The 25,889-nt window shown below is 30.4% G+C and overlaps 1 protein-coding gene across 2 annotated transcripts; it reads right to left on the reverse strand.

The window, feature by feature from the left end:
* Positions 1-3,562: 3,562 nt before the first annotated feature.
* LOC137809935 (polycomb group protein VERNALIZATION 2-like) lies at positions 3,563-12,293 on the reverse strand. 2 transcript variants are annotated; one of them, XM_068610996.1, is made up of 15 exons: positions 11,899-12,293; positions 11,584-11,735; positions 11,081-11,136; positions 10,203-10,267; positions 9,890-9,942; positions 9,318-9,371; positions 9,176-9,235; positions 8,486-8,532; positions 8,264-8,385; positions 7,363-7,645; positions 5,953-6,001; positions 4,834-4,917; positions 4,438-4,517; positions 4,188-4,277; positions 3,563-3,888 (listed from the first exon to the last, which is right to left on the reverse strand). In XM_068610996.1, the coding sequence occupies exons 2-15, from the start codon at positions 11,707-11,709 to the stop codon at positions 3,768-3,770; spliced, it is 1,290 nt and encodes a 429-aa protein (XP_068467097.1). In that variant the 5' UTR covers positions 11,710-11,735; positions 11,899-12,293; the 3' UTR covers positions 3,563-3,767. The 2 variants fall into 2 exon arrangements, with proteins under 2 accessions (XP_068467097.1, XP_068467096.1); XM_068610995.1 differs by having other exon boundaries at positions 10,179-10,267; positions 11,899-12,108.
* Positions 12,294-25,889: the final 13,596 nt, after the last annotated feature.

Genomic DNA, 25,889 nt, shown 5'->3' on the forward strand with positions numbered 1-25,889 from the left:
CTACACCAGCCACGTGTCCTCCATCAATGACCCTCATTAAACCCCTTCACCAACCACCCACCTCTGCTTCACGTGCCCATTTACTTCCGCACCTACCTTCACCTACCCATTTACTTCCACAAGTAAATGCACCTAACCATCTACCCACACCATCAGCGCACGTCACTTCATCTCCATCAATGACCCATACTGTGGCACGTCACCAACTCCCTGCAACAACTTCGCGTGACTCTGTGTCGCATTCAATACAAGTAGCTGGCACACACCAAATTCCAACGTTACAAAGTCAATCTCATTCCAAACCTTGCCCTTTGGGTTTCCCATGCCAATCTACAACCCACTCTCAATCCCCTTTGCCAACACCACACCCCAACGTGGCCCAAAAGCCCGCATCACACCCAACACACTTTCCCAATTTATTCCCACCCTCTCACATCCACCCCCAAACCACAAAAATTACCGTGGTCCACCAACCACCCCCCACATCAAATAGCCCAACACTTTTTCCCCAAAAAAAACCCATCAAAAATCCAGCGGGGCCCAATCTTACCCCCCCCCCCCCAAACACCAACACCCACTATCAATAACCACACCACCAATTTTTACCTCCCACACCCCTAGTTCCTATACCACCGTATCCTCCATCACAACTTCTCCGCCAAGTTCATCCATCCAAAACCTTGAGGACAAGGTTGCTCTGCAGGGGTTGACTATTGATACGTGATTCACAAGCACAAGGCCCATTAGAAGGACATCTAGGCCCATTTGGTTAAAGGATTATATCTAGAAGGATCTCTTTTGTCTTTTGTAGGGATTGGATCCCCTTTTCTGTTATAGCTTTTCAATATTTTCAGCACAGCTGTCTATGAGGACAAATAATTTTCAAAGGGTATTATATACCCCACTAGACTAGTAGAGTAGGAATGTTGATGGTTATGTTATTTTTATCCTAGAAAAGTTGTTTTTATTCTGATATATCTCTATCCCAACACTTATTTTTCTACTTTTCTTTATGTTATTCCCCTTCCCCGCTCCATCATCGTATCAGAACCCTTGAATTGAGAGGAACCCAAGAGCGAACGTAAGAGAAGGAACCAGACAAGGTAAGTGGCTTCCGGATATTTTATTTGAAATTGTAGTTTGTGTCTTCTGGATAAATTTATGTTGAATTATAATTTGTGGCTTCCGGATATTTTTGTGCGGAAGTCATATTTGACTTGTGGATATTTTTATCTGGTATTTGTTATTGTTCTGTGAATGGTTTCGTCCGAAAGTTTTGCGAATTAATTCCTTATATTAATATCCGTACTTGTATTAGGTAGTTATGACTTTTGGATTTTTCCATCCATAAGTAGCTCTATGACTTCTAGATTTTTTTATCCATAGGCACCAATATTGGGTTCTGGATAAATCCATTCATAAGCACCAATATGGATTCCGGATAATTCCATCCATAAACACAATAATGTGTTTTGGGTATTGTCATCCGTAGGCATGTTTATAGCTTAGTTGGATTTTAAAAACTTCGTTGGATGCAGGAAGCAATTGATTGGGTGGAGGAAGTAATTGCCATCCCATTTTTAGAAGCTCTGCATTTTGTACCTCTATAAAGTTCAATTTATATCCTATAAATTTCAATCGCACCCTAGTGTTTGTGAAATGACTAAACTACCCCATTTTATATTTATACTTAACATACCTTCTCCTTTATTCTTCCCCACCAATTATTCTTCATTGTCCGTTTGTGACACTTTTTTACGACAAGTGTACCAAGTCAAAAGTAACAATTTGTCCATAAGAACGAATATTGAACAATTATTTAAAATTCTAACAGTAACATTTCCTAAGTATAAGACTATGTACAATAATTAGGTTTGATTGGGTATTGACAATAGTTTGCATGCAAATTAAATAAAAATAAAGTAAAGAATTGTTGATTCAATTGTGAAAATTGGGATTGAGGTGCATCATTCTTACTCTTTTGTATTTTTGAAAAGCATAGTAATATTCTATTCTTTGATTAGTGTTGATGTATATATAAAAGTCATTTATATTAATTCCTCACATATTTATAAAAACTCCTTAACATTACGATTAGATGTTGATAGCAATTAACATTTCAAATCAAAGCTGGAGCGAGATCCTCTGGAAGGCTTCTGGCTTAGACGAATTTGAGCGAGTGTTGGAGGATTCTAACTTTCCATTTTTATCTTGTATATTCTCCTTTGTGTAAAACCATAAGCATCCATTTATCAACTCATCATACATCACACAAAATTGCCTATTTAACCTGAAAATACCTATTTCTTTAAATTTTAAGTACATTGTTTTTTTAAATAAGTGCTAATTACATATAATTTTAACACTCTTACCAATTATGCAATACTAGCTTGCATCTTCATTTATATATCTTTTTCATTGTTTTGATATGAATATCTTCTAAGAATGATGAATGATATTGCAAAAACATGAAGAATTATAAAATTTTTAAAAGAGATAAAAATTATGACAATTAATCTAAGTGATGTTAGATCAACATTCAGTTTCTAGAGAGGTTGAACCAATACTACTAGTAGGAATCCATAAATTTGTCTAAAATTATAGAACTTTAATATATCCATAATTATGGCCAAAAAGTAGGTGATAACATAAAATAGTATAGAAATTAATGAATAAATTAGCATTAACTAGTATAAAATATGCATTACGCAAAAATCTAAAGGAACACAATCATATTAGAAGCTTTTGAAACATGAGTACCTAATTAAAAATTATGGAGTTCATTTCAAAACAAGGTTATCAAGTTATAGGAGAGACATCTCTCTAAGCAACGTTGACCAAAAAGATAAAAAAAGAAAACAAAATTTGAGGATTGTAACTTGACTTACAATAAAAACAATTTACTGTAAAATTCAATACATAAAACAAGTAAGCATAACAAAACACTCCAAAATAACAGCAAGAATAGAAAATGTAGAACCTAATAGAGTAAAGATAAAGAAACAAAGACAAAGACCGCATTGGAGACATTGATGCGAGAGGCAAAGATGACGAGATGCGATGGTCATGAAGGCACCGATGGCAGACTACAAGAATGATGATGGTGAGACGCCCTGTCAGGAGCTGTCTGGTTCTGTTTTAATTTGCAAATGGAACCCCAGAAGAAAAGGATCCATGTTATCAGTTGGGTATTTTATCAAACAAATGGGTCATTTTAACTTGGATCGTAACTGCTCAATCGGATTGAAGCAGAACACAATCCTCCGATTTCATAATCTCCAAATCTGTCGTGCACGTCACCTCGTTGTTACTCCTTCGCCCCCAGGATCGCACGAAGCGATTTTAACAACATCGTGTAACATTATACTTTCTATTATCTTGATATTTTTAAATTGCTAAAATTGATGAGAATGTGATTTACAAATTTCCGGCACGGGTGTCTTCTCTTGACAAAGAAAAAATTAAATATCCAGCTAAAATTTAAATATGATGTATTAGAACTTTGGTACTTTATACATTTTTATTATTATATTAAAAATTATATTTCTGGGACAAGATACGATTCAGAAGTGTAATTTTATAGAGAATAAACTAAATTCCAATATCAATAAACTGGGAATATTGATACAATGTACAGACCAATATTAGTTAAAAAAATCATAATAAATAATGCAAGGACGAAAATGGGAACCTGCAGTCAAGCAAAATACAAGGCAGGGAAGACTGTATATTCTTGTAGTTGAGTCAGAGTTTCCTTTCGTTCTTTACTATTTGCTAGTACCCAATCCATCGTTTCTGTAACTATCTAATATTATGCTACAGTTGTTCATTGTGCAGGCATCAAGAAGACCATGATTCCAAAGTTTAATCATGAATAACCTCCAACACCTGCATCAAAGGATATTTTCTAAAAACAGAACTAAACAATAAACAGATAAGTTGAAGTTTGAAGCAAAAGTTTACAAACTAAACTACTACGACTGGTTGATCTGATGTCACTAAGAAAGATAAAATATGTCTTGTGTTTTTTTATACAATTAAATTAAGTGATGAATTCAGTCAAAAACTCGTCACTTCCATGCTATGAAGGACATTAATGACAGGTAATTCGTTAATCATTCGGCGTTATTGCTTTTAGTAGGAAAACTAAATGAAATTAGAGAAATATCAATGGAGGATAGAAGTACCAGAATAAAGTTGAAGATGTGATTAGCTCTTTTCCATGAAGCTTGGAAAATGCCTCACAGGCCCACGGAACATGACCATCCGCCAGCACCCTGCCACAGTAAAAACATGAGTAACCAACAAGAATCATACACACAATACAGAATGTTGATTTTTTTTATCGTGCAAAAACCTAACAAGCAAACTGGTGTTACTAATGAGGGGGAAAAAAAACTAAAGAAAGATTAATATATGGCTGCCATCATTAAACACCTTTGCTTTCTCATGAAGGAGTTCCAGAGATGCATGAGCTGTTTTTCATCTTTGGAAACATCCACAAAATCATCAAGCATCTGCAACATTACAATTGAACAATAAATTATCGTGATTAATATCAGTTTGTTGCACTGTAAATATTCAATAGTAAATACACAAGATTTAGAGGAGCAGCTAGAGTAGGGAGGCCCAAACTGAACAAGGAATTTTCTAGAACATGAAAAGAGCATTAAGTCAGTCAAATTTGACATGGCAACGAAGCAATACACTAAATTTAATCATGTTCCTGTTCTAACAAAAGGCCCAGAAATAACAAATTCAAAGGTATCATTTGGACACAGACAAAAGTGGACAAATTGAGAGACAAAAAAAATTGAAAGGCCTCAAGCTTACCCTTCTATCTTCAAGATCTGCAATGTCGTCATCAACTTCATCTTCACTATCACGGTCTGACAACACTTGTTCTAGTGCCATAGGCTTCATTTAACACACACAAAAGTTAGACAGTGCTTAGAAAAATCAAATATGATATGCATTAAAAGAGAAAGTCCACTAACAGAAGTAAAGTCAATTTCCTTTATTATAGAATAATGCTACATTTTATTAAGCTGGATGAAGGGCTCAAATACAGAGTTGCCATCAAGTTCAATCTGTTGTTCAAGTTTATACATCAGTGTCAAACCAACCCAATCAGTTTGGGTTGAGGTCACCCTTGAAATCAATCGAGCTCAAACCAACCCAGTCATTTTAGGTTGACATAGTTAAATTATTCCAACACATTCAAACGTGATCATGTTCCGGTTGGGTAACGCATTTAAATTTGAAATCCTAGCTGGTGAACTCAGCCCATTGACTAATTGATGAGGCATTCAAATTGTGGCTAGAACCACCTTCAATAAGCATTAGTATAGGAAATCCCTCAAACAAATCTTCGCAGTTTTAAAATGAATTAATTCATGAACATAAAATTTTATTGTATATTAAATATTTAAGTATCTTCATGATCTTTTAAGAGTACTTTCCATATTTTATGACTTATTTCTCAATAATACATGAGGGCAGATGGCTATATATTTAGGATACATCAAAACATATCAATTTCCGATTATTTACTAGCATGTTTTCCTTTCCTCCTTCCCTACCTAAAAATCTCTACAATTTCAACAGAAGATTCTATCAGTGTCTCTAGAATATGAGAAAATGAGCTCTCATAATTAGGAGATAAGACAATAGACTATTAATAAACATCGACACCCATGTACTCTGGTTTATTTAAAATCAAATTTCCAACAGCAAGCAATAAATAAAATGAGGATTAGCAGACTAGTACTAAATTTATGCATGAAAGAGAAAGCTGTTTAAAATAAAAACCAAAGGTTTCTACAATTAAAAAATCACATAAGCCTGTGATTCACTTCAAGCAATTAAGTTATACATAAAAAATCCATGCATCAAACAGATTATGCAGCACATGCAAATAATAAATTTGAGAGATCTAAGATAACTAATCACCTGGACTCTGTGTGAGTGAAAGAACAGTCTCTTCTGCAGAAGCATTCGGCTGGATAAACAATTTTGAATTAAAAAACAGAATCTAAATGCTCAAATCGGGACATTCATGACAAATATAGGGAAAAAAGGTCATGAGTATAACACTCCTCTCAAATTAATCAAATAGCATGCGATGCAAAGTTAAAAAAAAAATTATTTAGAAACCCTAAACAGTAATGATGTGTCTGAATACACTAACAAATTTGAATCATGGGTAACAGAAACACAATACAGATATTTTATAACTCAAATATCCACGCAAGTAGTATTATTTTAAATCAATTACGAATTGTTCTTAGAGCTTTAAAAAATACAACTAGAGGTTTAAAAAATTACCACTCTTACCATAAACTATACTTATGACCATGGTTGTCAAACTCGCAAGTCTACGTAGACTCGTGAGAGCTTCGTAAACTCGACTCGTAGATTCGACTCGTAAACTCGTAAGAGTTTACTTTCATATTAAAAAAATAATAATAATAGTTAATAACTCCATTAATTTCAAAATCTCAAATAAAGTAGTTCATACAAATATACTTGCTCCTCCAAATTCAATTTCTGCCCCAAAAAAAAAATTGCAACAACTTTTGCCAATTAAAAAAGAGACATAATTCTGCAGCTCAATTAAATAAAAACAAAATCCATTTTGGAGCCCATCTTGTATTCTGCAGCCCAATAAAAAAACATAACCCTAATCCCCTAAATCACACTACATAACCATGAAACCCTAATTTCACACTACCCATCTCTAACATTTTATGATGAACGACCCTGTCGACCTGAAACCCAGGACCACTGCAACCACCTCACGAACCGCCACGACCTAACTGCCACCACCGCCCGACCACTCCACTCGATCGCCACAACCGCCGCACTCCACAGAAGAAGATGCACCACCTCCGCGCACTCCACAAAAGACGCAAAGTGAAACCAAAACGAAAACAAAATGCGAAACCCTAAGAGTAGTTTACTTCATTTAATTTTACCCATTCAGAACGACACCGTTTTGGGTTAAAAAAAAAACAGTTGCACTCGCCAACTCAAACCAGACTCACGATTTCACTCCGATTTCACCGAGTTTACTCCGAGTCTACCAAGTTTACTCAAAAAGCGAGTCTACTACCGAGTTAACTCGGTAAGGGCATGTGGACACGTAAACTCGGACGAGTCAACGAGTTGACTCGCGAGTTTGATAACCATGCTTATGACACCAAACTTGACATAGAAACGTTTATTTATCGTGATAGCAACTAAAAAACAATTGAAATAACTTAAAACAATAATAATGAAATAAAAAATAGTTATGCCTTCATTTACAACTGAAACTTGTATTCTTAAAATTAAAAAATGAGAAAGGTTTTATTTACATACTTTCTTGAGTCTGTTCGATCCACGCTTAGTTTCTTTGATTTAGCAGGCAGAGCAGGATCACTTTTACATATTGATTTACTACATTCAGGGTCTCCAGAAGATTGAGGCATGGCAATCGAAACACCTGAAATGTTGAAACTGGATTCAACATGCTCCAGGTCGTCCATGGTGCTGGGATGATCAGGACCAAATTTCCCTCCGTCACTTCTTCCAATAGGCAGTATATTCTCATTACGAGATGTTCTAGACATATTCTCCCCTTTGCAGCATAGGATATCTACAACTTTAGAATACATGAACCAAAGAATCTTATACATAAGTAACAAATATTTCCTCCATATACTGCAGCAAAAATAATCCATCAAACTGCAATTTTTAATTTTGAAAGGGAGATTCAAGGAGTTTTTCATGACCCAAAGCACTTTGTGCTTCAAAATTAAATAATATAAGGCAACAACTTAGTCATGCCTTCCAAGAGTATTTGTGTCCATGTGAGCTGAACAATGAGAACATAGCAAAAGTACAGAAACAAACAAAAGGACGAGGAGTCATCCCAACAGCAACAGTGAAACACACTTTAAATCCCCAAAACTTTTTGTTCAAAACAGAAAGTGGCAATTTTCCTCTAACACATTTATTTTCTTTGGTAAAATTCCACCAACAGTGCACAACAGTCCTCTCTGTTTTACAGTTTAGGACCAATATTTATTGCATCTTCCAATTTTCTTTTCTTTTTACAATTTTTCACAGAAAAAAGAAGTTTCTCTTCTAGCACGTTCTAAGGAAAAATCTCCATTTTAGTGGTTTTTGCGTGCTGTACACAAATAAAAAAAATCATAGCATATATATCAAAATATTTTTCTAATTATAGTCACAGCAGGCATCAAAGTACAATTCCTACCATTGTCTTTTTGCATAAATCCATTCTGTATGTCTTCTGGTGAATCCAACTCCATGAATTTTACATTGCTTCGCTTTTCATTTTGAACAGAGTCCTTCCTTCTACGTTTTTGAGGCCTTGAACTGTACAATTTTTTGTTATTGAATAATTTTAATTTCGTAATCTTGCTCACAATTATATGAATTGGTTAGTGACTGCTTTAAATAAATATCCAAAACCAACCAGAAGAAGAAGGTTTGCAATTGTGGAATTATTCCATCAGCAACATTCTGCATGCAGATACATTAATGTAAAGAAACTAAATAATACATTTCAAATGAAAAAAATTCAATCAAATATTCTAGCAAAAAACAATTATCTCTAAATCTTATTAAAATGATAACACGCAAGAAAATGTTCTGTTGAATAAGATCAGGCAAATCAGATTATTGCTAGCCTGCTAGGTCACCGAGCAACTGCCACCATTTGCAAAGGGAAAAAAGTATAACATAAGATGTAGATCCTTAATTAATGTCAGATTATTAGTTACAAAAGATACATGTTACTCAAATACGAGACCAATTTTACATCCACCATTAGTACAAAAGATAACCAAGATAAACTCAACAGCTGCAATCAAGCTAAGGAATCCAACAGCACTTTTCTTGGCTATCATCACAGAGACAACATTCAATAGGATAATCATTTTATGAATCCATCAGAAAGTGAAGGCCTCAGTCAAGTTTACTCTATTTGAGACAAACAACTCTATCATTGGGCTAGATCTAAAAGAGCATTTTTTTGTTGTTGTTGCTAATAGCACCAAATGAGACGCTTTTGATAATTGGAACAACAAAATATCTAGTGAACAATTTACAATCACTAAGAAAAATAAACCATTTACGACAAATCAAATTTAAACAAGGTTCTGACCTCTGATCTCAATATATCAATTTTTACTGAGACGTTCACTGCTTGGTAATCTTCAGTAACCTACAAAATTATAAAAAGAACAAATTCAAAGCCATTCAGAAGGATCAGTATGTTAAAGCTAACTTTAGTTACAACTGCTAACCCAGAACTCAAAGTTGAATAGATCATGTGATGAACATAGATGAAGTCGCAAACCCTGCACATATAAACTGAGATTGATAAAATTGCCAAGGAGAATACTATAAATAAATACTGAGCAATAACTATGAAACTGGGAAATTATATTAGCTATGAATATGCAAAACTTTTTGAAAAGTTCATTTAATTTTATTGTAAAATTTTGAACACAATAATATATGGCCAAAAGAAGTGTGGAAAAAAAGCATCATTAAGTTGCCATGGCAGATTTTAACTTAAATTGGAAAAATGTTATCCAGAAAAAAATAGCACATTTAGACATGCAAAAAATATTAAAGACCCCAAGTATATCCAACCAATATGTACATATTAATTTTTTTACCACCTCAAAACAATATTACATTTAACATTCAAAGAATAGAATCATTACATCAAATAACTTCAATATATTTTTCAAGAATGATGGTCTTCACAGTTTTCACCAAACTTCTAAAACAGAGAAGAGGGACAATAATTCTCCTAATTATTAAATTATAAATGGAAAGAACACAATGTAGTACAACTCACAGTTCGTACCTTAAAGCTTCCACACTGCATCAAGCAAAACGGGCAAGAAAAGTCTTCAGTCACTGTATTCAAAAAGAGATTGGAAATGCCTCAGTAATGTTAAAATTCTTTTTTAAGTAAAATATATCAAAGATGCAGAATTGTCAAAAATCTTATTCTTCCAAATTGTAGCTAGATGCAATTCTGCAGTCAAAAGCTTTTAGCCATAAAAAAATTATGACAAGTTGACAACTAGTTTGATTGCTCTTCTCAAAACAATACAAGGATAGGACAGCAAGAGTAAGATGCAATGTTGAACCTTGTGTTGTATAATATGCTGTACCTTCTGTCTTTTGAAGCATGTTGTAGCGGTCCCTATAATTGAAAATAACAATTCCTGCTCTCAACCTATAAAACAGAAAGCACATATAGTATTTTCAATTGCACCCAACACAGCAAAACTAAGAGATAAAGCATAATTTATATGAAGTCCTTATTACATTAATTGTTATTCAGGAAGATTTGTACAACTAACCAGTTGTTAAATGTAAATTTTAATAAAGATACAACTGTATATTGCTAAAATTAAACTAGACACCAATCCACCAGCCGAAACAATGAAAACAAAGCCTGTACCTTTAAAAATTTAAATCCCTACACTGTTGAAGTTGACTTGCACAGAAAAGAAAAAAATATAATACAATTAAAAGATTAACTTGTGTCAGCAATAGAGTAATAACCATTTGCTAGTGAAGCCAAAGGCAACAAAAGCAGGGCCAGTGGTAGGAGCCAGCCTCTTCCAGGTCAAGGTGCTGACCCTTTAGGGAAGTGCTTACCCTTAGAGTTGCACATTCTCTTTTAGTTCAGGCACTGCATGCCTTTAGTGCAGGCTAATAATTGTAAATTTTCCCTAAAAAATCAAGCTTTGCTAATAGTCAAAATGTATAGGGAAGCTTTAACCATTCACAATTACCAAAAAAATACACATGACTATCTCATTAGACTCTTTGAAGACGTGACAAGTCACTACACTGCCATCATAGAGTTTAAGTCACTTGATAGTAGTAACTAAAAACTATTAACAGAGGAAAAGTATAGGGACCAAACTAAAAAATTAGTTTAGGCACTAAAAGAAAAAATTTGAAAAGGTTTAGGAACCGAAAAGATATTAAACCCTTGATAAAATTATACATATATACAGTGATAGGAAGGAATAATTACCTCCTTTTCTGCCTTGCTGTTATTTTATACCGCAAACATCTGCTAAGAAAGGAAGGCTGCAAGAGAAATCAATTATGAAGTAGAACCAATCAAACTTTGAAAAAAAAAATTCTGAAAACAAATGTTGGAATCTAAGTTAATTCAATAACAACTTTCAAATACGGAGGAGGTATGTCCAACAACAAATATAAGACTCTTTTATGTGCTGAAGTATCATACAAATTGTACATCGGTTTCTCCTAAGGATATTCAATTGGATTCCGAGCAAAACCAGCTCATAACATTGTTAAAAAACTTTTAACCGTAGCTTGAAAAATGCAGTTTCCAACGAGCCAAACATAAAAAAAGAAAACATAGGCACACACGCATGCACAAGCTAGTAAACGACTTTGGCCTTGATGGAACATTCTAATAATGAAAAATCGAAGTGCAACTTAAAAATTGGCAAAATCAAAACACAGGACAAATTCAATACAGCAAGACAAATGCCTTAATTGTTTTACATTTTGAAGACCGCGGCGGTAGAGAATATTGTACAATTCAACAGGCTTGCAATAAACCAGAAGACTCTCGTCAGCCGCAATTTCTTCTTCACCGGAATGGTGCACCAGAGAATTCTGTCGGCACATGTTGACCGTCCTTATCGAGCTTCAACCTGAACAAGAGGAGATCCACTTTATGCATACATTAGTGATACACAGACACCGTTGTAATCTCAAACGCTTAAATCAAACGAACCAATACACCAAAACCAGTAACAAAGGTTATCACTGCTATAGTTCAACAGTGAAATAAAGAGAGAGAGAGAAAGAGATTACGAGAACAAGAGACGGAAACAGAATGCCAAGGAGAACTTCAGCGGCGGCGATGATGAGATCTGGCGGAGGAGATGGGAGGAGCTTATCACGGTCCACGGCGCAAGGTGATAATAGGGCTAGACTTCTTTCTAAAACAGGAACGAATGGCCCATCGAATTCCTAGCCCAACTTCTTTTATACAATCCAAAAAAACCATTCATGAAACGGTCTGATTAAGCCCAAAACGACAAAAGTTGTATTTATTTCAAAAGGATAAGAAGCTTATTATTTTGAGGTTCAACACTTTCATACTCTGTGCCTGCTTCGATTCAAGCGGAAAAACACTGTTCTTGATGCAATCTTAAAATCTAAGCACTTTTGCTGCCTCTCATCCACATAACACATACAATTTTCACTTCTTATTTCCTTTCAACAATTATCTTCATTTATGATCATACTTAAAATTTTAGAAAAATTATTAATGATGATGCTTTTCTCTATATATACAAAAATAATAATGAGGTTAGAATCCAATACTTTATACATTCTCACTGTTAGATTGACTATAATAATAGAATGATTGTGTTCTTTATTACAAGCAGGTCAAATTGTCTTTAATTTCAAAAGAGAACAAAAATGCAGCTTGTTATTTTTTAAATATATTTTCTTTGCACAATATATTTTCTTAAAAATATAGGTAGCCTCTTTTAACTTAATGTTTATACCTAGTCTAAGGATCAAATTAATAATTTTAATATAGTTTCATTTAAATAAAACCGTCAGAAAATAATTGATTTTAAAAAATATTTTTTTTAGAGGTAAAAAAATATAATGTATATAAATTAGATAATAAAAGAAATTATATATATATGTATTTCATTCACATTATTATTTACATATATATAATTTTTTTAAAATAGATTTATTACAAATATTTTATTTTAATATATTTAAATTTAATAACAAACGTCATGCACTCTCAATATTAGATTTGGATATTCAATCAATACGTTTGTTTATAAATTTAAATTAAATAATGTTACTTACAGTGAAACAAATGATATAACATTGTTTATATAAGCATTGTTTATATTATAAGTAACATTGTCCATAAAAAAAGAAATTAATATTAATCATATTTTAAGTGTTACCAGTTTCAATGATACAATTTTTAAAATTAAATCTAAACGCGTTTTCTTGATTTAGTATGGTGGTATTTGTTTATGTCAAAGATCCAAATATAAATATACGCGTATACACAAATGTAACATTATAAATTTCACAAAAGATAAATAATTTATTTTACTCTGATAATTTTATATACTCTTAAGTAACACAAAACTCGAGTATGTTTGTTTAGACTAGTTCTCGATAAAGTTTTTTAAGAAAAAGAATTAAAAAGGAAGTATTATTATCATTTTATTTGTAAATTAAAATCTTGTTCATAATCTAATTTACAAACAAGTATTTAAATTTTCTAAACTTTTTCTTCTAATTTATTTATAAGTTAAATTTAACTGGTTAAAAAAAATTATTTATTTCATAAAAGATTTTGGAGATAAATTTGTTAAAACATATTCATAGTCATATTTGAAATAGGTTATTTATTGCTTATATGTTTCTATACAAGAACTCTAACTACCATTTAAATCTTTTTCTGCAAACCTATAAACTTGTTGTATAAGTAATTATTAGTCTGTTGGGCTTTGTTTTAAGAAAATATATATTTTTTATTTTGTAAAGAAATATTAGGTTAAGGTAATGAGAAAAACTCAAAATCTTAAAACGTTTATAAGTGTTTCAGTAAAATTCCACTAGTGTCCAGATTTTTCTTTGCACACTCTTTTAAGCTTTTAAGTATTTGGGATTTTGGTACTGGGTATTCTATTTGTATCTTCGGTTTTTGGATTTTCAGTTAGACTAGCTACAATTATATTCTAACATTGAAGTTAGTTATTGGTTCGAGTATTATGTATATAGTTAAAAAAATATTTTTATTTTTGTGTTTATTTTATTTATATTGATGGTATTTTATTTTTTTTATATAAAAACTTTCATGTTAGCTATCACTATGCATTTTGATATCCAGCTAGGTTGACACTTCAAGTTTCAATAATCATCTGTCATCACATGAAATAAAATATTATTATTAAATATATATATATATATATATAAAATATATGGAAAGACTAGACCAAAACATGTTAACAAAAACTATATAAATGTAGACTTTACCTATTCATAAATAATTCTAAGAACAAACTAGATAAAAGTCTATTATACCAATGAAATGATTCTCTATGAATAAATTTTAAATTAGTCAACTTATCAGGACACGTATTCTCTTCCCAGAAAATATGAGTAACCCTAATTAATTAAAACAAGTATTTCATTTATTACGAAACATCCACAAAACATTTATTCTCTATATTGCATGGATAACTATGTTAGATTTAACTAGCTCAAAGTACTATTAATTAATTATTTATAGGTTGTTTATTATGTATTTATTGTTAATTGCATTATTAAGTCTTTTATCCTTATTACGAGATGATTATTGTATATTACCAAGATGTCATGATGTCGAGTTGGATCTCGACATCTCGAACACTCGAGTAGTACACTAAAAGACATGAACATCTCAAACACTTTGGATAGTACATTATAGGACATCCTCATCTCGATCCTTGATAACATTCTACTAGATTCATTATCTTAATACTCGACAATACACTAAGTGATCTCGCCATTTCAATACTTGATAGTGCATTACATGATCTCATAATCTTATAACTCGACATTGCAATAAATTATTTTACTTATATATTATTTATTTTACTCATCTTTACTATATGTGAGAACTTTAGTTTCCCTAAATTTCTTACTTAAAAATATATATAGTATTTTAGATTATATACAAATTATTAATATTTTGTGTTTAGCCTACAATAAAGTGAAGAATCCTCCTTGATCCGGTGCTCTTGGTGAGTGTGAGTGAAGAAGTGCCCACTCGCCAATTTATTACCTACCATACTGATTGGAAACATACATGTATGCTAACAATGAGTTGTAGCATAAGTTGTGATCTGTTGTTTCATATATTTCATATTTTATATCATACAAAACATAAATTTTAAACTTGTGTAGAAAAGGGGCAAATTTTTTTGTAAAAGATACTAATAAAGACGCACTATGTTTTAATTTGTGGCGTGTGGGGCTACTCTGGAACCCCATTATGGGTGCCAAATGGGGACAGAGAAGCACAGTGTGAAAAGGTGTGTAGGGATATGGTTAGTGAGTGTGAACAATGCCACGAAAAGCCCAGATACGTGTTCAACAACAAAATTCGATTAATGGAAACCACATAAATTTTCATTTTTTTTAAACAAATTTAATTTTTTGAAAGTATAAAATATTGTTGAAAAAATGTTTTCTTTTACAGCATTGTGATTTAATGGCGAGAAAATTGTTTGATAATAAAATAAAAAATTTAAGTTATAACTTAGATTAGTGATTTAAGTTAATGTTGCAAATATGTATTTATTTATTGAACTATTAGCATATCTTTTCAGGATTGGTATAATTGAAATTGAAATATAAAATGAATATTAAAATATTATTTATTAAGATGACAAGAAAAATCCACAGATTCAAATTATAAAATATAGTCAATAATAAATACAGAGTAGATAAATAAATTCATAAAATTATTATTAATAATAATAATATATTAATTGTTTAGTTAATAATAACTAATTAGTTTAATAGTTTATACAAAATTTATCAAAAAATAACTTCTTAAAAAATATGTTTCTTAACATTTAAATTTAAAAAAAAAAATCAAAATGAATGTGAAAAATTGAATTTTCCAGAAACACAATTCTAATATACTTTTTTATGATACGAAATTCTAAAACATTCTATTTAGATAAATATTTTGAATAATATGAAAAAAATAACAGCATTGACATTTTGAAAAAAAAAATCACAAAATTATGAGATATTGTATAGAATATTATTTATGTTTGATTAATTTCTATTTGTTTTAATTATTTTTCTTGAAAAAATATTTTTTAAAAATTTAATGACTTATCTACCCATGTGATCACTTAAAATAACTAACCACCACAATTATCTTTCAAAATATGTCATTTTCCACCGTCATAATTATCCTTCAGAATAAAAAAATAATAATTTTTCTCATTATTCCCAATTATTTTTTAAAAATCAGGTTTGACTCTCTTTCTCTACCCAAACACGAAGTCTTTCTCCTCAGTCGATCAACCCTAAACGCTCAAACCTCTCCCTTCACTTAAACCTTTCCAAAAGTTAGTTTTATAAGTCAGAATTATACCATAAATATCACATATTTAAGTTAATTATAAACTTTATGAACTTAAATATGAAGTGTAAAATGTCTATTAAATCTTACTTAAAATATATGCCTCTAATACTTTATCAGTAAACATGTGATTAGTCATGGGAAAATTCGAATAGTACAAAGATGGACAAAACATATAGTATAATATCAATAAGATAAATTAAATATTCACTACAGCAAACTTCCGACTTATTTCCATAAATGAAGAGATTATTACCTTAGTGTATTTTTTTAATTTAAGTCATTAACATCAAACTATTTACCAAATAACCTTAATAAGTCACTTTCATATTTCATTAGATTCATACGTCCACATTCCAACAATAAAAAGTTATGGACCCATAAGAAACTAATACTATTTTGTGGCATACGAAAATTGTTTTTCAAAATCTTTTATCTACTTTACGACCTACTTTTGTAAAAGTTTTTTTTTAATATATATATATATATATATATATACTTTATGAATTACTTTGGCGTAATTGTTGTGAGATGTTAAATACGGTGATTTTATGTTGGAAATAGAGGCAACTATAAATAAAATTATTCTTAGTTCATTTTTAGTAAGTAAATTTTTTAGGATGGTTTTTTTTAAGGAAATGTAAAAACGTTGAAAATAATTTTAGATTATGAATGTTATAATTAAAATGATATATAAATATTTTATTATTAAAATTATTTAGGTTTATTTTAAAATAATTATTATTTTTTAAAAATATTTTTTTCTTAGTTCTTCTATATTCTTTCTAAAAATTTGACCTCATCCTTAATTTGATTGACAATCAGATATCACTTTTGACTCCTGAAAGTGAGCATTTTAAGACTACTCAATTTTTCCAATTTTTATTTTATTTATTTACTTAGATAAATATATTTTGCATATGGTATTCGTGGCTCCTAGATTAGTGTTTGTTAGTTCAGGTCTTAGATATGTGTTTAGATCATTGATCATAACTATGTGATGCATGTTAGGTTATCTTTATAATTGGAACTTCTTTTTGGTACTCATTCATCCAATAAGGTAAGAGAAGCTATAATTGAGTGCCAGTACTTATAGGTTATAAGATATGATTTATAGGTTATAAGATATGATTGTGAAAGTGATTTGATCACTTTGTTGAAATTTCTTACAAAGATTAAACTTTGAGTGGAATAGACGTTGTGAAATGTTTGGATGCTTGAAATGTTAGAATGGCATGTATGAGTACTTGAGTAGTTGTAAAATTATAAATAAGATCAAGCGATTAAATTTGGTGTATCGATTGGTACCGAACGAGCCAGTTTTGGGCCTGGTGACCGACCGATCGAGTCAAAGAACACCTCAAGTCACACAATAAATAATAGTAATGACATTTAAAATAACACTTAATGAGTCACCTTCATATCCCGAAACATGCGAGAAATATTTCTGGCAAATAGCTAAATACTGGTTAACTAAAAGATGTTACAAATATTCTCTAGATATTCCAATATACCAATATACCTCCCTAATAATCAGGGATCATGATGTTTATCAGTCAATAACTGATATCTGACCCATCATGGCAATGACCCATAACCAACACTATAAATAAAATCCTTTGCGGAGGTGTAAGGTACGCTTTAATCAGCTTTACAATATACACTCTTTACACATAATACTTACTTGAGCAGGAGTACCTTTTTTAGGTCCACCCTGACCGAGCACCAATAACAAAAGGAGGAGACTTTAAGAAAAGATTGAGGAGGCAACCAACACATCAGCAATTGTACAACCAGTTTCAGGTACTATCTAGGTCTCTCTTTGTCCATATAGGTACAATTGAGATTATAGCTTTCTAAACTAGTAAGAAATTATCTGAAAACCTAGTTTGAAACACTTGAATCAATTTCAAAATTCTCCAAATTATGCATACTTCGTTAGACAAGTGTTGTTCTTGTTGAACGAAATTTAGAGAATTAAAAACCCAAGAACATTGGTCGTTGCGTGAATTTGGTCTTAGTGGGTTTGTTGTTAGCCGTGTTTGTTGAGCAAATTTGGTCCTAATGATTTGGTCGCTAGGAAAAATTCAGAGGATTAAATATCTGAGAATTAGCCAATGAGTGAGCCATACTCGTTGGGAGAATTTGGTTCTCATGGTTTTTTCACTGAGCAAATTTGGTCCTAAGATTTGGTCGTTGGGCGAGCCTAAGACTCGTTGAGAGAGAATTTCCTGATCTGCATATATAAATTTTGATTATTTTTAGAATTTCTAGTATGTTAAAAGAGTTAATTTTTGTATGATTGTATAGTTTATTGATGTGTAGGATGAAGTATGAACCATGTTGAAGTGTGATTAAGACATAACATTTATAGAAAAGAAAATACAATGTTGAGATTGTTTAGAATATGCATTGAATTAAAGATTCGTCTAAGAGGAGATACTTTGACTCTACTTTTATATTGGAATCATAAAGATGAAAATGATCAAGTAGTGAGAGTTAGTGGAGATTTGTATGACCGAGTCTATGGTTTCAAAGATAACTGGTGTGACAAGTCATATGAAAAGACTTAGTTCCTGTATTTGTGCAATTGTGTGAAGAGATAACCGAGTGAAGGTAGTATGATAGGTGCAGATCTTTGGTTCAAATTCGAAGCATGTGTCTTCCAAATGCATAGTCAAATGTTTATGTATGTATGTTAGTTGAGTTTTGTCATGAGTATTGAATATGAGTTATTTTCTAGGTACTTGATTTTTGACTGCACTATAATGGATGAGGTTATAGGCGATTGAACTCCCCAATAAGTAGATGTAATTTTCTATTTTTCGATGTTTTGTTTTTTGGCATGTGTATATATTTGAATCCATATGAAGAAGGATATTATTTTGTAATACTATTAAGGAAAGAGATACAGGAAAATCATAAAATAAATTCATAAGACAATCTGTTGCAATAAAAATTAAATCGTCTACTATATTACAAATTTGAGATTAAATAATAATTGCAGTTAAAACCAAAATAAACTCAATTAGGTAATTTCTAATTAAAATAATGGATTAATTAACAATTATAGTTGAAATAGAGTAAAATTAAATGTTCTAAGTCTAAGTGAAGATGTGTTTGTGAAGAAGATTTTGTTGCACTACTATTTTATATAAACCACATGTTCGTGGTTGGGAAAGATGCATCAAAGATAAAAAAAAAACACTTGAATGAAGGATTTTTCAAGTCTTTTGATATGAAAAAGTTATGACCAAATCATCATATTATTGACATGCATATTAAGAGAGACAAAAAAGTACAAAAAAATATGATTTTCCTAGACGAAGTATGTTGACCAAGTGATTAAGAGGTCATATAAAGAATGTCAAGCTAATAAGTCAACCATTGACTAATCATTTCAAATTGAGATTAAGAAGTAGTGTGCCTCCTCCATAGAGAAAATGGATAAAATGTTAGTAGTTTCTCATTCCTTAAGATTTGGAAGCTTGTATGTAATGATGTGCACGAGGTCAGGTATAACTCATTAATGGAGTCGTAAACAAATACATGTCAAAAATTCGAAAAGATCATTGAAATGCAATTAAATGGACTTTTAGGTATCTTAATGATAAAAAATCTACATCAATATACACATACACACACCCCTTTATAAAGAAATCATTCTCAATCAAGATTGTAGAAATGTGTTGCTTTATTTACCACCAGAAAACATATAACAACAACTAAAATTAGAACATAAAATATTTGGTTGAAGTATTTTCTCCAAAACCTTGGAATAAAATAAAATAAGTACATGATAAATTCTTATAGTCATACAATCCCGAGCTTGAATAAAAATTAAATATATCATAATGTTCACTAGGATACATGATATGATAAACTAATAATTGTTGAGTTTGGTCAAAATCCACATTCACATGCAACAAATATTTTTATCAAGGTAAACACTTAAAAAAGTTTAAACTATATAAATAAATTATTATAAATATGTAGCTTAAAAAAAAGAAAAACTTTCAAATCAGTCTAGTCAAACCACGAAGAAAAGAAATATACTTAACAAATTCATATGCTTAAAATTAAAATTAAAATAAATTATATTTATTAGAAATTTAATTATTTTTTAGAGTAGTGAAATTGTAAAATCACAGGAAAAAGAAAAAATGATTAATATATAATAATAATAATAATAGTGTATGAATTGGATGTTTGTGTAAAAAAATATGTTTATTTCTTTATTTATTTTTCTTTCTTTCTGTGCGCCGTCCAAGTTTAAGTTAGCATTTAAGCGTATTCTGATAGTAGAATGAAAGTTTTGTGGACGGTTTCCAAAGGTTCACACTTATTTCCTAACATAATTTATAGTTATGTACACATGTTCTACAGGATTATTTCCACTTTACTATCTTAATTTACACACTTAAATTTCATCACAATTAAACATATTATCACACAATTAATGTAATTCTTTAATACTTTATTTTATTACACGATACTGCTATTAAACTCATTTATGTCTCATAAAGTGGTAAAATACAATCCAGATAAACTAGATACTATAAATAGGCAATTACTCCCTAATATATTTTCACTATATTCTTTAAACACTCTATATTATTTTATGCTCTTAATATCCTCATCTTCTTGTACTCAGTTAACAGTATAAAAAAATTATCTGGTATGGGCGAGATCGAAGACCCGGTCAAATCGTCATGGTCGGTCTGGTCGACCGACACATACATCCATTAATGCTCAAACTAAGGTCAGTGAAGTTAATTCGTCATTAAGGATTAGTTAATACACCCATAAGTTATGAGATATATTCCACTAATCAAACCCAATAAGGTAAATTCATTAAAATAATATAAATAGCACACATTTTAAGGAGAAATGTACGTCATTTATTACTGTGCACCTACATGAATACCGATCACCCGCTTTACTAATTTGAGTGTCAGAGTGCCTTCCACAAGTACCCTTTCAGTGTTCACCCAAGACCAAGAGCCGAAGGAGAAACACGAAAACGAGAAGGATCACAGACAAACACCCAACAACCTGTCTGACCGACCAAAAAAATAAGACAAAAACTTTAATTATTCTCTAGGTCTTATTTTCCAAGGTCTTATTTTCCAAGGGAGGAATATTATCCGATAACCATCTCCAAAATCACCCAATCACATAACACTTTCAAATATCTCTATAAAATAGAATATCGAAAAGGATCTCATTGGTAAGGAAACCAAAATTTTAAATAAGATGGTTATGTTAAATTGATGCAATCGAAGTACTTTTTGGTGGAAAGAGATGAATATAATATATGCTCCCTCTCTGGATCATGGCGCAGGGATGTCAAATATTAGATACTAAATTATGACATTAAATCACTCAACCATAAACACATTTACTTAGCTGACTTTTCAATTTCATTCTTTAATCAACTCTCATTATCAATGAAGTTTTCATTTGTCCTTGTCACTACCCATAATTTTCTAAAACAACACACAAATTGTTGCTACTATTATACTCTCCCTGTGTGAACATTTTTCCTTCCTTCCGTACTCAACCCAATGGGATACACGGTGTTTGACATCAAACTTAATATTCTCTTCCGCGGAACATCTATAATATCATACTGCTCCACCAAACTACCAAAACTTTTCTCATGCTTATATTAAATTCCCAACATTAATACCTTTTTTATACTTAACCAAGATCACGTGCATATAAACAACTTGCTTCATATATAGTTATCTATTACACCAACTTTTAACTATCCGGATACTGAGATTTCTGACCATGACCATTTGTATATTAATCAAATTAAAATACTAACTTGAAGTTTTCTTCTCTATTAAAACTATCATCTATTTTTTATAAATGATATTCTTATAATGTCAGATTTTTTTTATCAAAAAATCTTATTTTTTTAGTGTTTTTGATTTTTTTTTCTCTCAGTTCAACTGATATACATGACGCTCAAGTTAACAATAAATATGTTCAAGTTAATAATAAATATGTTTAGGTCACAAATATTATAGTAAGAGAATCATTACCTTTTAATTTTGAAATCCTTATTTATTTATAATAATTTTTGTACAAGTCGTTTTTCTGTCAGAAGGATTATCCACTGGTGCAGAAAAGCAAAACGAGTGTGACTATTTTACATTTATAAGGATGGCTATATAACCGTATTTGATGAGCACGCATTTGTAAATCGAAGAGATAAGAAGGCGGCTATATAGCCGCATTCGTAAATTTAATTTATAAATGCGGCTATTTACATAGCTGCATTTATGAGAATCGTTAGGGTTTCTTTCCTCGTCACTGTTGATTAGGTTTCTAATCAAAGTTATTTTTCGAAGAACATGGTCATTATTTTTTGCATTTCTTTCAATCTCTTGGTGCATTCATATCATACATTTTCGTATTTCATCCCAATGGAAGTCCAAAAAACGAAAATAAATTTTTTCTAATGAAACGCAAATATATGACGGAGCAAGGCGGCAACAACAAAGACAATGCAAAAAAGAGAGGAAAAAAATAATGGAGAAAGCACATAAAAGAAACGAAGCACGAGAGAAAGAAGAGTATCAACACGTAAGTGGCGCATTTCTAAATTAGAATTAAAAAGGTTTTAAGAAGGCGGCTATTTGTAAAACCGCATTCGTAAATCAAAGTGTTTTGATTTACAAGGGCGGTTGTACAAATAGCCGCCCTTATAAATCCAAACGCTTGATTTACAAGTACAACTTTACTAATAGCCGCACACTTGTAAATGAGCTTAATTATAAAAATGTCACCGCATTTTTAACGAAATCGGTTGAACGTAAATCTGCACTAAATAAATCGCACTTGTTTATACATTTTGCATTAATCCCAAACCCATAAAAATCTAATACTCTCTTAACCTTACTTGAAAAATAATTAATTTCTTTGATTAATAATATTAAACATAAATTTATCTTGTGGTGTTGGAAAGCCAAGTCTTTTGTTTGAGCCGAATACCAGTATAGAATATTCAGCACCATAGATGATGTTAAATGAGATAAATGATTAAAAGAAAGAAATAAAATCCACTAAAAGTAGACTGTATGTGCCAACAAAATAATGTACTACACGTTTAAAAGATTTGGAAAAAGAAGGAAAGATTTAAAGGGCATTTTGCTTTTAGTCTTTTGTCTTTATATATATATATGGCACAGAGGCCAGCCACTGCATCTTACAACAAGAGTAAGCAACCATTTTACCCTAATATTTTTTTTTTTTCTTTTAGTACTACATAAAATGTCACCTCAAATTCCAAAAAGAAAATAAATTAATTATGCATGCCATGTGATGGGACAGAAATTAAGGATAGTGTGCCCGAGAGGGCAAATAAAAACAGAGCCTGAAATTATAATAGGTGACAACAACTAAAGTGATGAAAACTTGTCATTTCCACAAAACGTGTCACATAAAATCAACTTTCAATAAATAAATGATTGTCATATTGATTCCATGCTAGAATTATTAGGTGTCTGACAATATTGTAGTGGCTGTAAGAGCTGAATAAAACTCTGAAGAATGAATATTTATTTTTTCTATACTTAAACAAGATTACATGCATATATTCAGCTTGCATGTGTTTTATACAATTATCGATAAATTGATTTATAAACAAAACCAAGCATTTATTTAATCACTTTCGTAAAACTATGTAAAATGACACTCTTTTCATAACCCGTAAGTTTGAAAATTAGAAATAAAAATAATCACATTTCATTATATATAAACCTATATTATAAGTTGATTTTATAAATTTAAAATCTACTTCTTATCCATCTTAAATAAGATATGCTTAACTTCTTAACAATCTTAAACAAGATATGCTTAAACTTTTTAAGATATAAAACGAAAAAGAAAGGATAGTTAACTATATATTATTAATTTTTGAGAAATAATTACATGTCTTAAACATACACTTGATTAAAGGTTTGATTTTCAAATTCTCAAATGTAATAACATTAACCATTCATGTTGTTACCTAAAATAATCTGTGAATAAAAGAATAGCAATTGATTGAAACAGTTTCTAATATCAATTAGAATTATAAATTTTGTTTGTTTCCTCGTAAGCGTACTTGGCAGGGGAATATCTAAAAATAACATGCTTATAATTAATATTTTTATGTTTTTAATTGATAATAATTATGTCAACATTTATATGTGTCTCATAATTAATTAATTTTTTTAGTTGATAATCATAGGTTTTTTAGATTATTTATTTTTAATGCATTTTAAATTATTTTTAAAACGTTTTTTTTTTACAATTTTTAATATTAAAATCTAATTTACAATTAAAACATTTATTTTATGACAATTTTTTATATTTTAAATCACTCATATTTTTTCAAAAATAATTATTTAACAGTATCGAAAATAATGTATAAAATTTTAATTAATTAAAATCTACACAGAAATATCTCTTATTTCATTTTTCAATTATTTTTAAGGACAATGATATAACATTTTAAAAAAAATCTTTCAAGTTTATAACATCACTCACAAACTTTATTAATTTTTTTTCCACAAATTTATTTTACCTACAATAATAAAAACAATCTCCCTTTCTTCACAATTTTATCACTCTCAAACTCCACACATCTCATCTTTAATTCAAATAAAGGACACTTTCCGAATTTTTTATTGCACATGATATTTTTGTTTTTTTAATAACTTCACAATAATTACTTCGTAAGAGTATATAATTTTATTTTTCAGATAATTTAAAATAATATAATAATATTTTAAATTATCTGAGAATAATATTGGTACTCATAATATTTGCATATATTATAACGGATTTTGGTCAACGATATTACACTTTTTTGCATGCGTGAGATTTACATCTAACATAAATCATCTAAAATGAAAATAATTTATGTTAAAAATCATTTTTCAGTAGCGATAAAAATAAAATTCTTTGATAATTTTAATTTTTTGTAAAATTTAAATTACAGATAATGCGTGTGTGGTACTTTATATATGTTCTTAACGTGATAGAGATAAAAACTTGTACCTACAAAAAATATGAGAAGAAGAATACCAAAGTATTAATTCCATCCATTAATGTAGCAAGCCGAAAAATGAGCAGTGAAAAACAACAAAAACATGAAATGAAAAATATTAGCACAACAATAAAACAATAGAATTATATACTGATTTTATGTGAAATTATTAAGTGTTTGACAATATTTCCATACGTCAATAATTTGAATATACTATTATAAAAATGATTACCATAGCTTTTTGCAGTATGATTAGTGGCCCTTTGAGTGGTTCTTCCACTTCCTATAAAAGTGATGATGGGAGTGGGGTATACATATATTTCAACTCATGTTATTGAAAGAAAATCTGTTGTTGCTTTATATGTCCCAAGCTTTTTATTGTAGTGCAGTGTTGATGATTATCTTCATTGTGTAGTGCCATGCCTCGGTGTGGGAAAAAGTGTCTATTTTACAGGTTTTGCTACGTTAATGAAATCACGTGCAGCATGTTCTCTACGCTTTGAGTGGCTCTGTGGTGTCTGTCATTCATTCCGACCTTATGTTAAATTTTATTTAGTTCCGACTATGAAATCTTTCTCGTCTAATTAGTTATTTGAATTTGTGTGGTGAGTGAAATTTGGAAAC

Source organism: Phaseolus vulgaris, chromosome 2 (genome assembly GCF_000499845.2).
Source record: "Phaseolus vulgaris cultivar G19833 chromosome 2, P. vulgaris v2.0, whole genome shotgun sequence".
NCBI classification, from domain to species: domain Eukaryota; kingdom Viridiplantae; phylum Streptophyta; class Magnoliopsida; order Fabales; family Fabaceae; genus Phaseolus; species Phaseolus vulgaris.

Excerpts from the sequence above, each read along its gene's own strand:
- LOC137809935 (XM_068610995.1), bottom strand. The coding sequence starts at position 11,709 with ATGTGCCGACAGAATTCTCTGGTGCACCATTCCGGTGAAGAAGAAATT. Across the intron at positions 6,002-7,362 it reads GATCGAACAGACTCAAGAAA|CCGAATGCTTCTGCAGAAGA; the intron begins GTATGTAAATAA and ends TTGTTTATCCAG. Across the intron at positions 4,518-4,833 it reads CAGATCTTGAAGATAGAAGG|ATGCTTGATGATTTTGTGGA; the intron begins GTAAGCTTGAGG and ends GTAATGTTGCAG.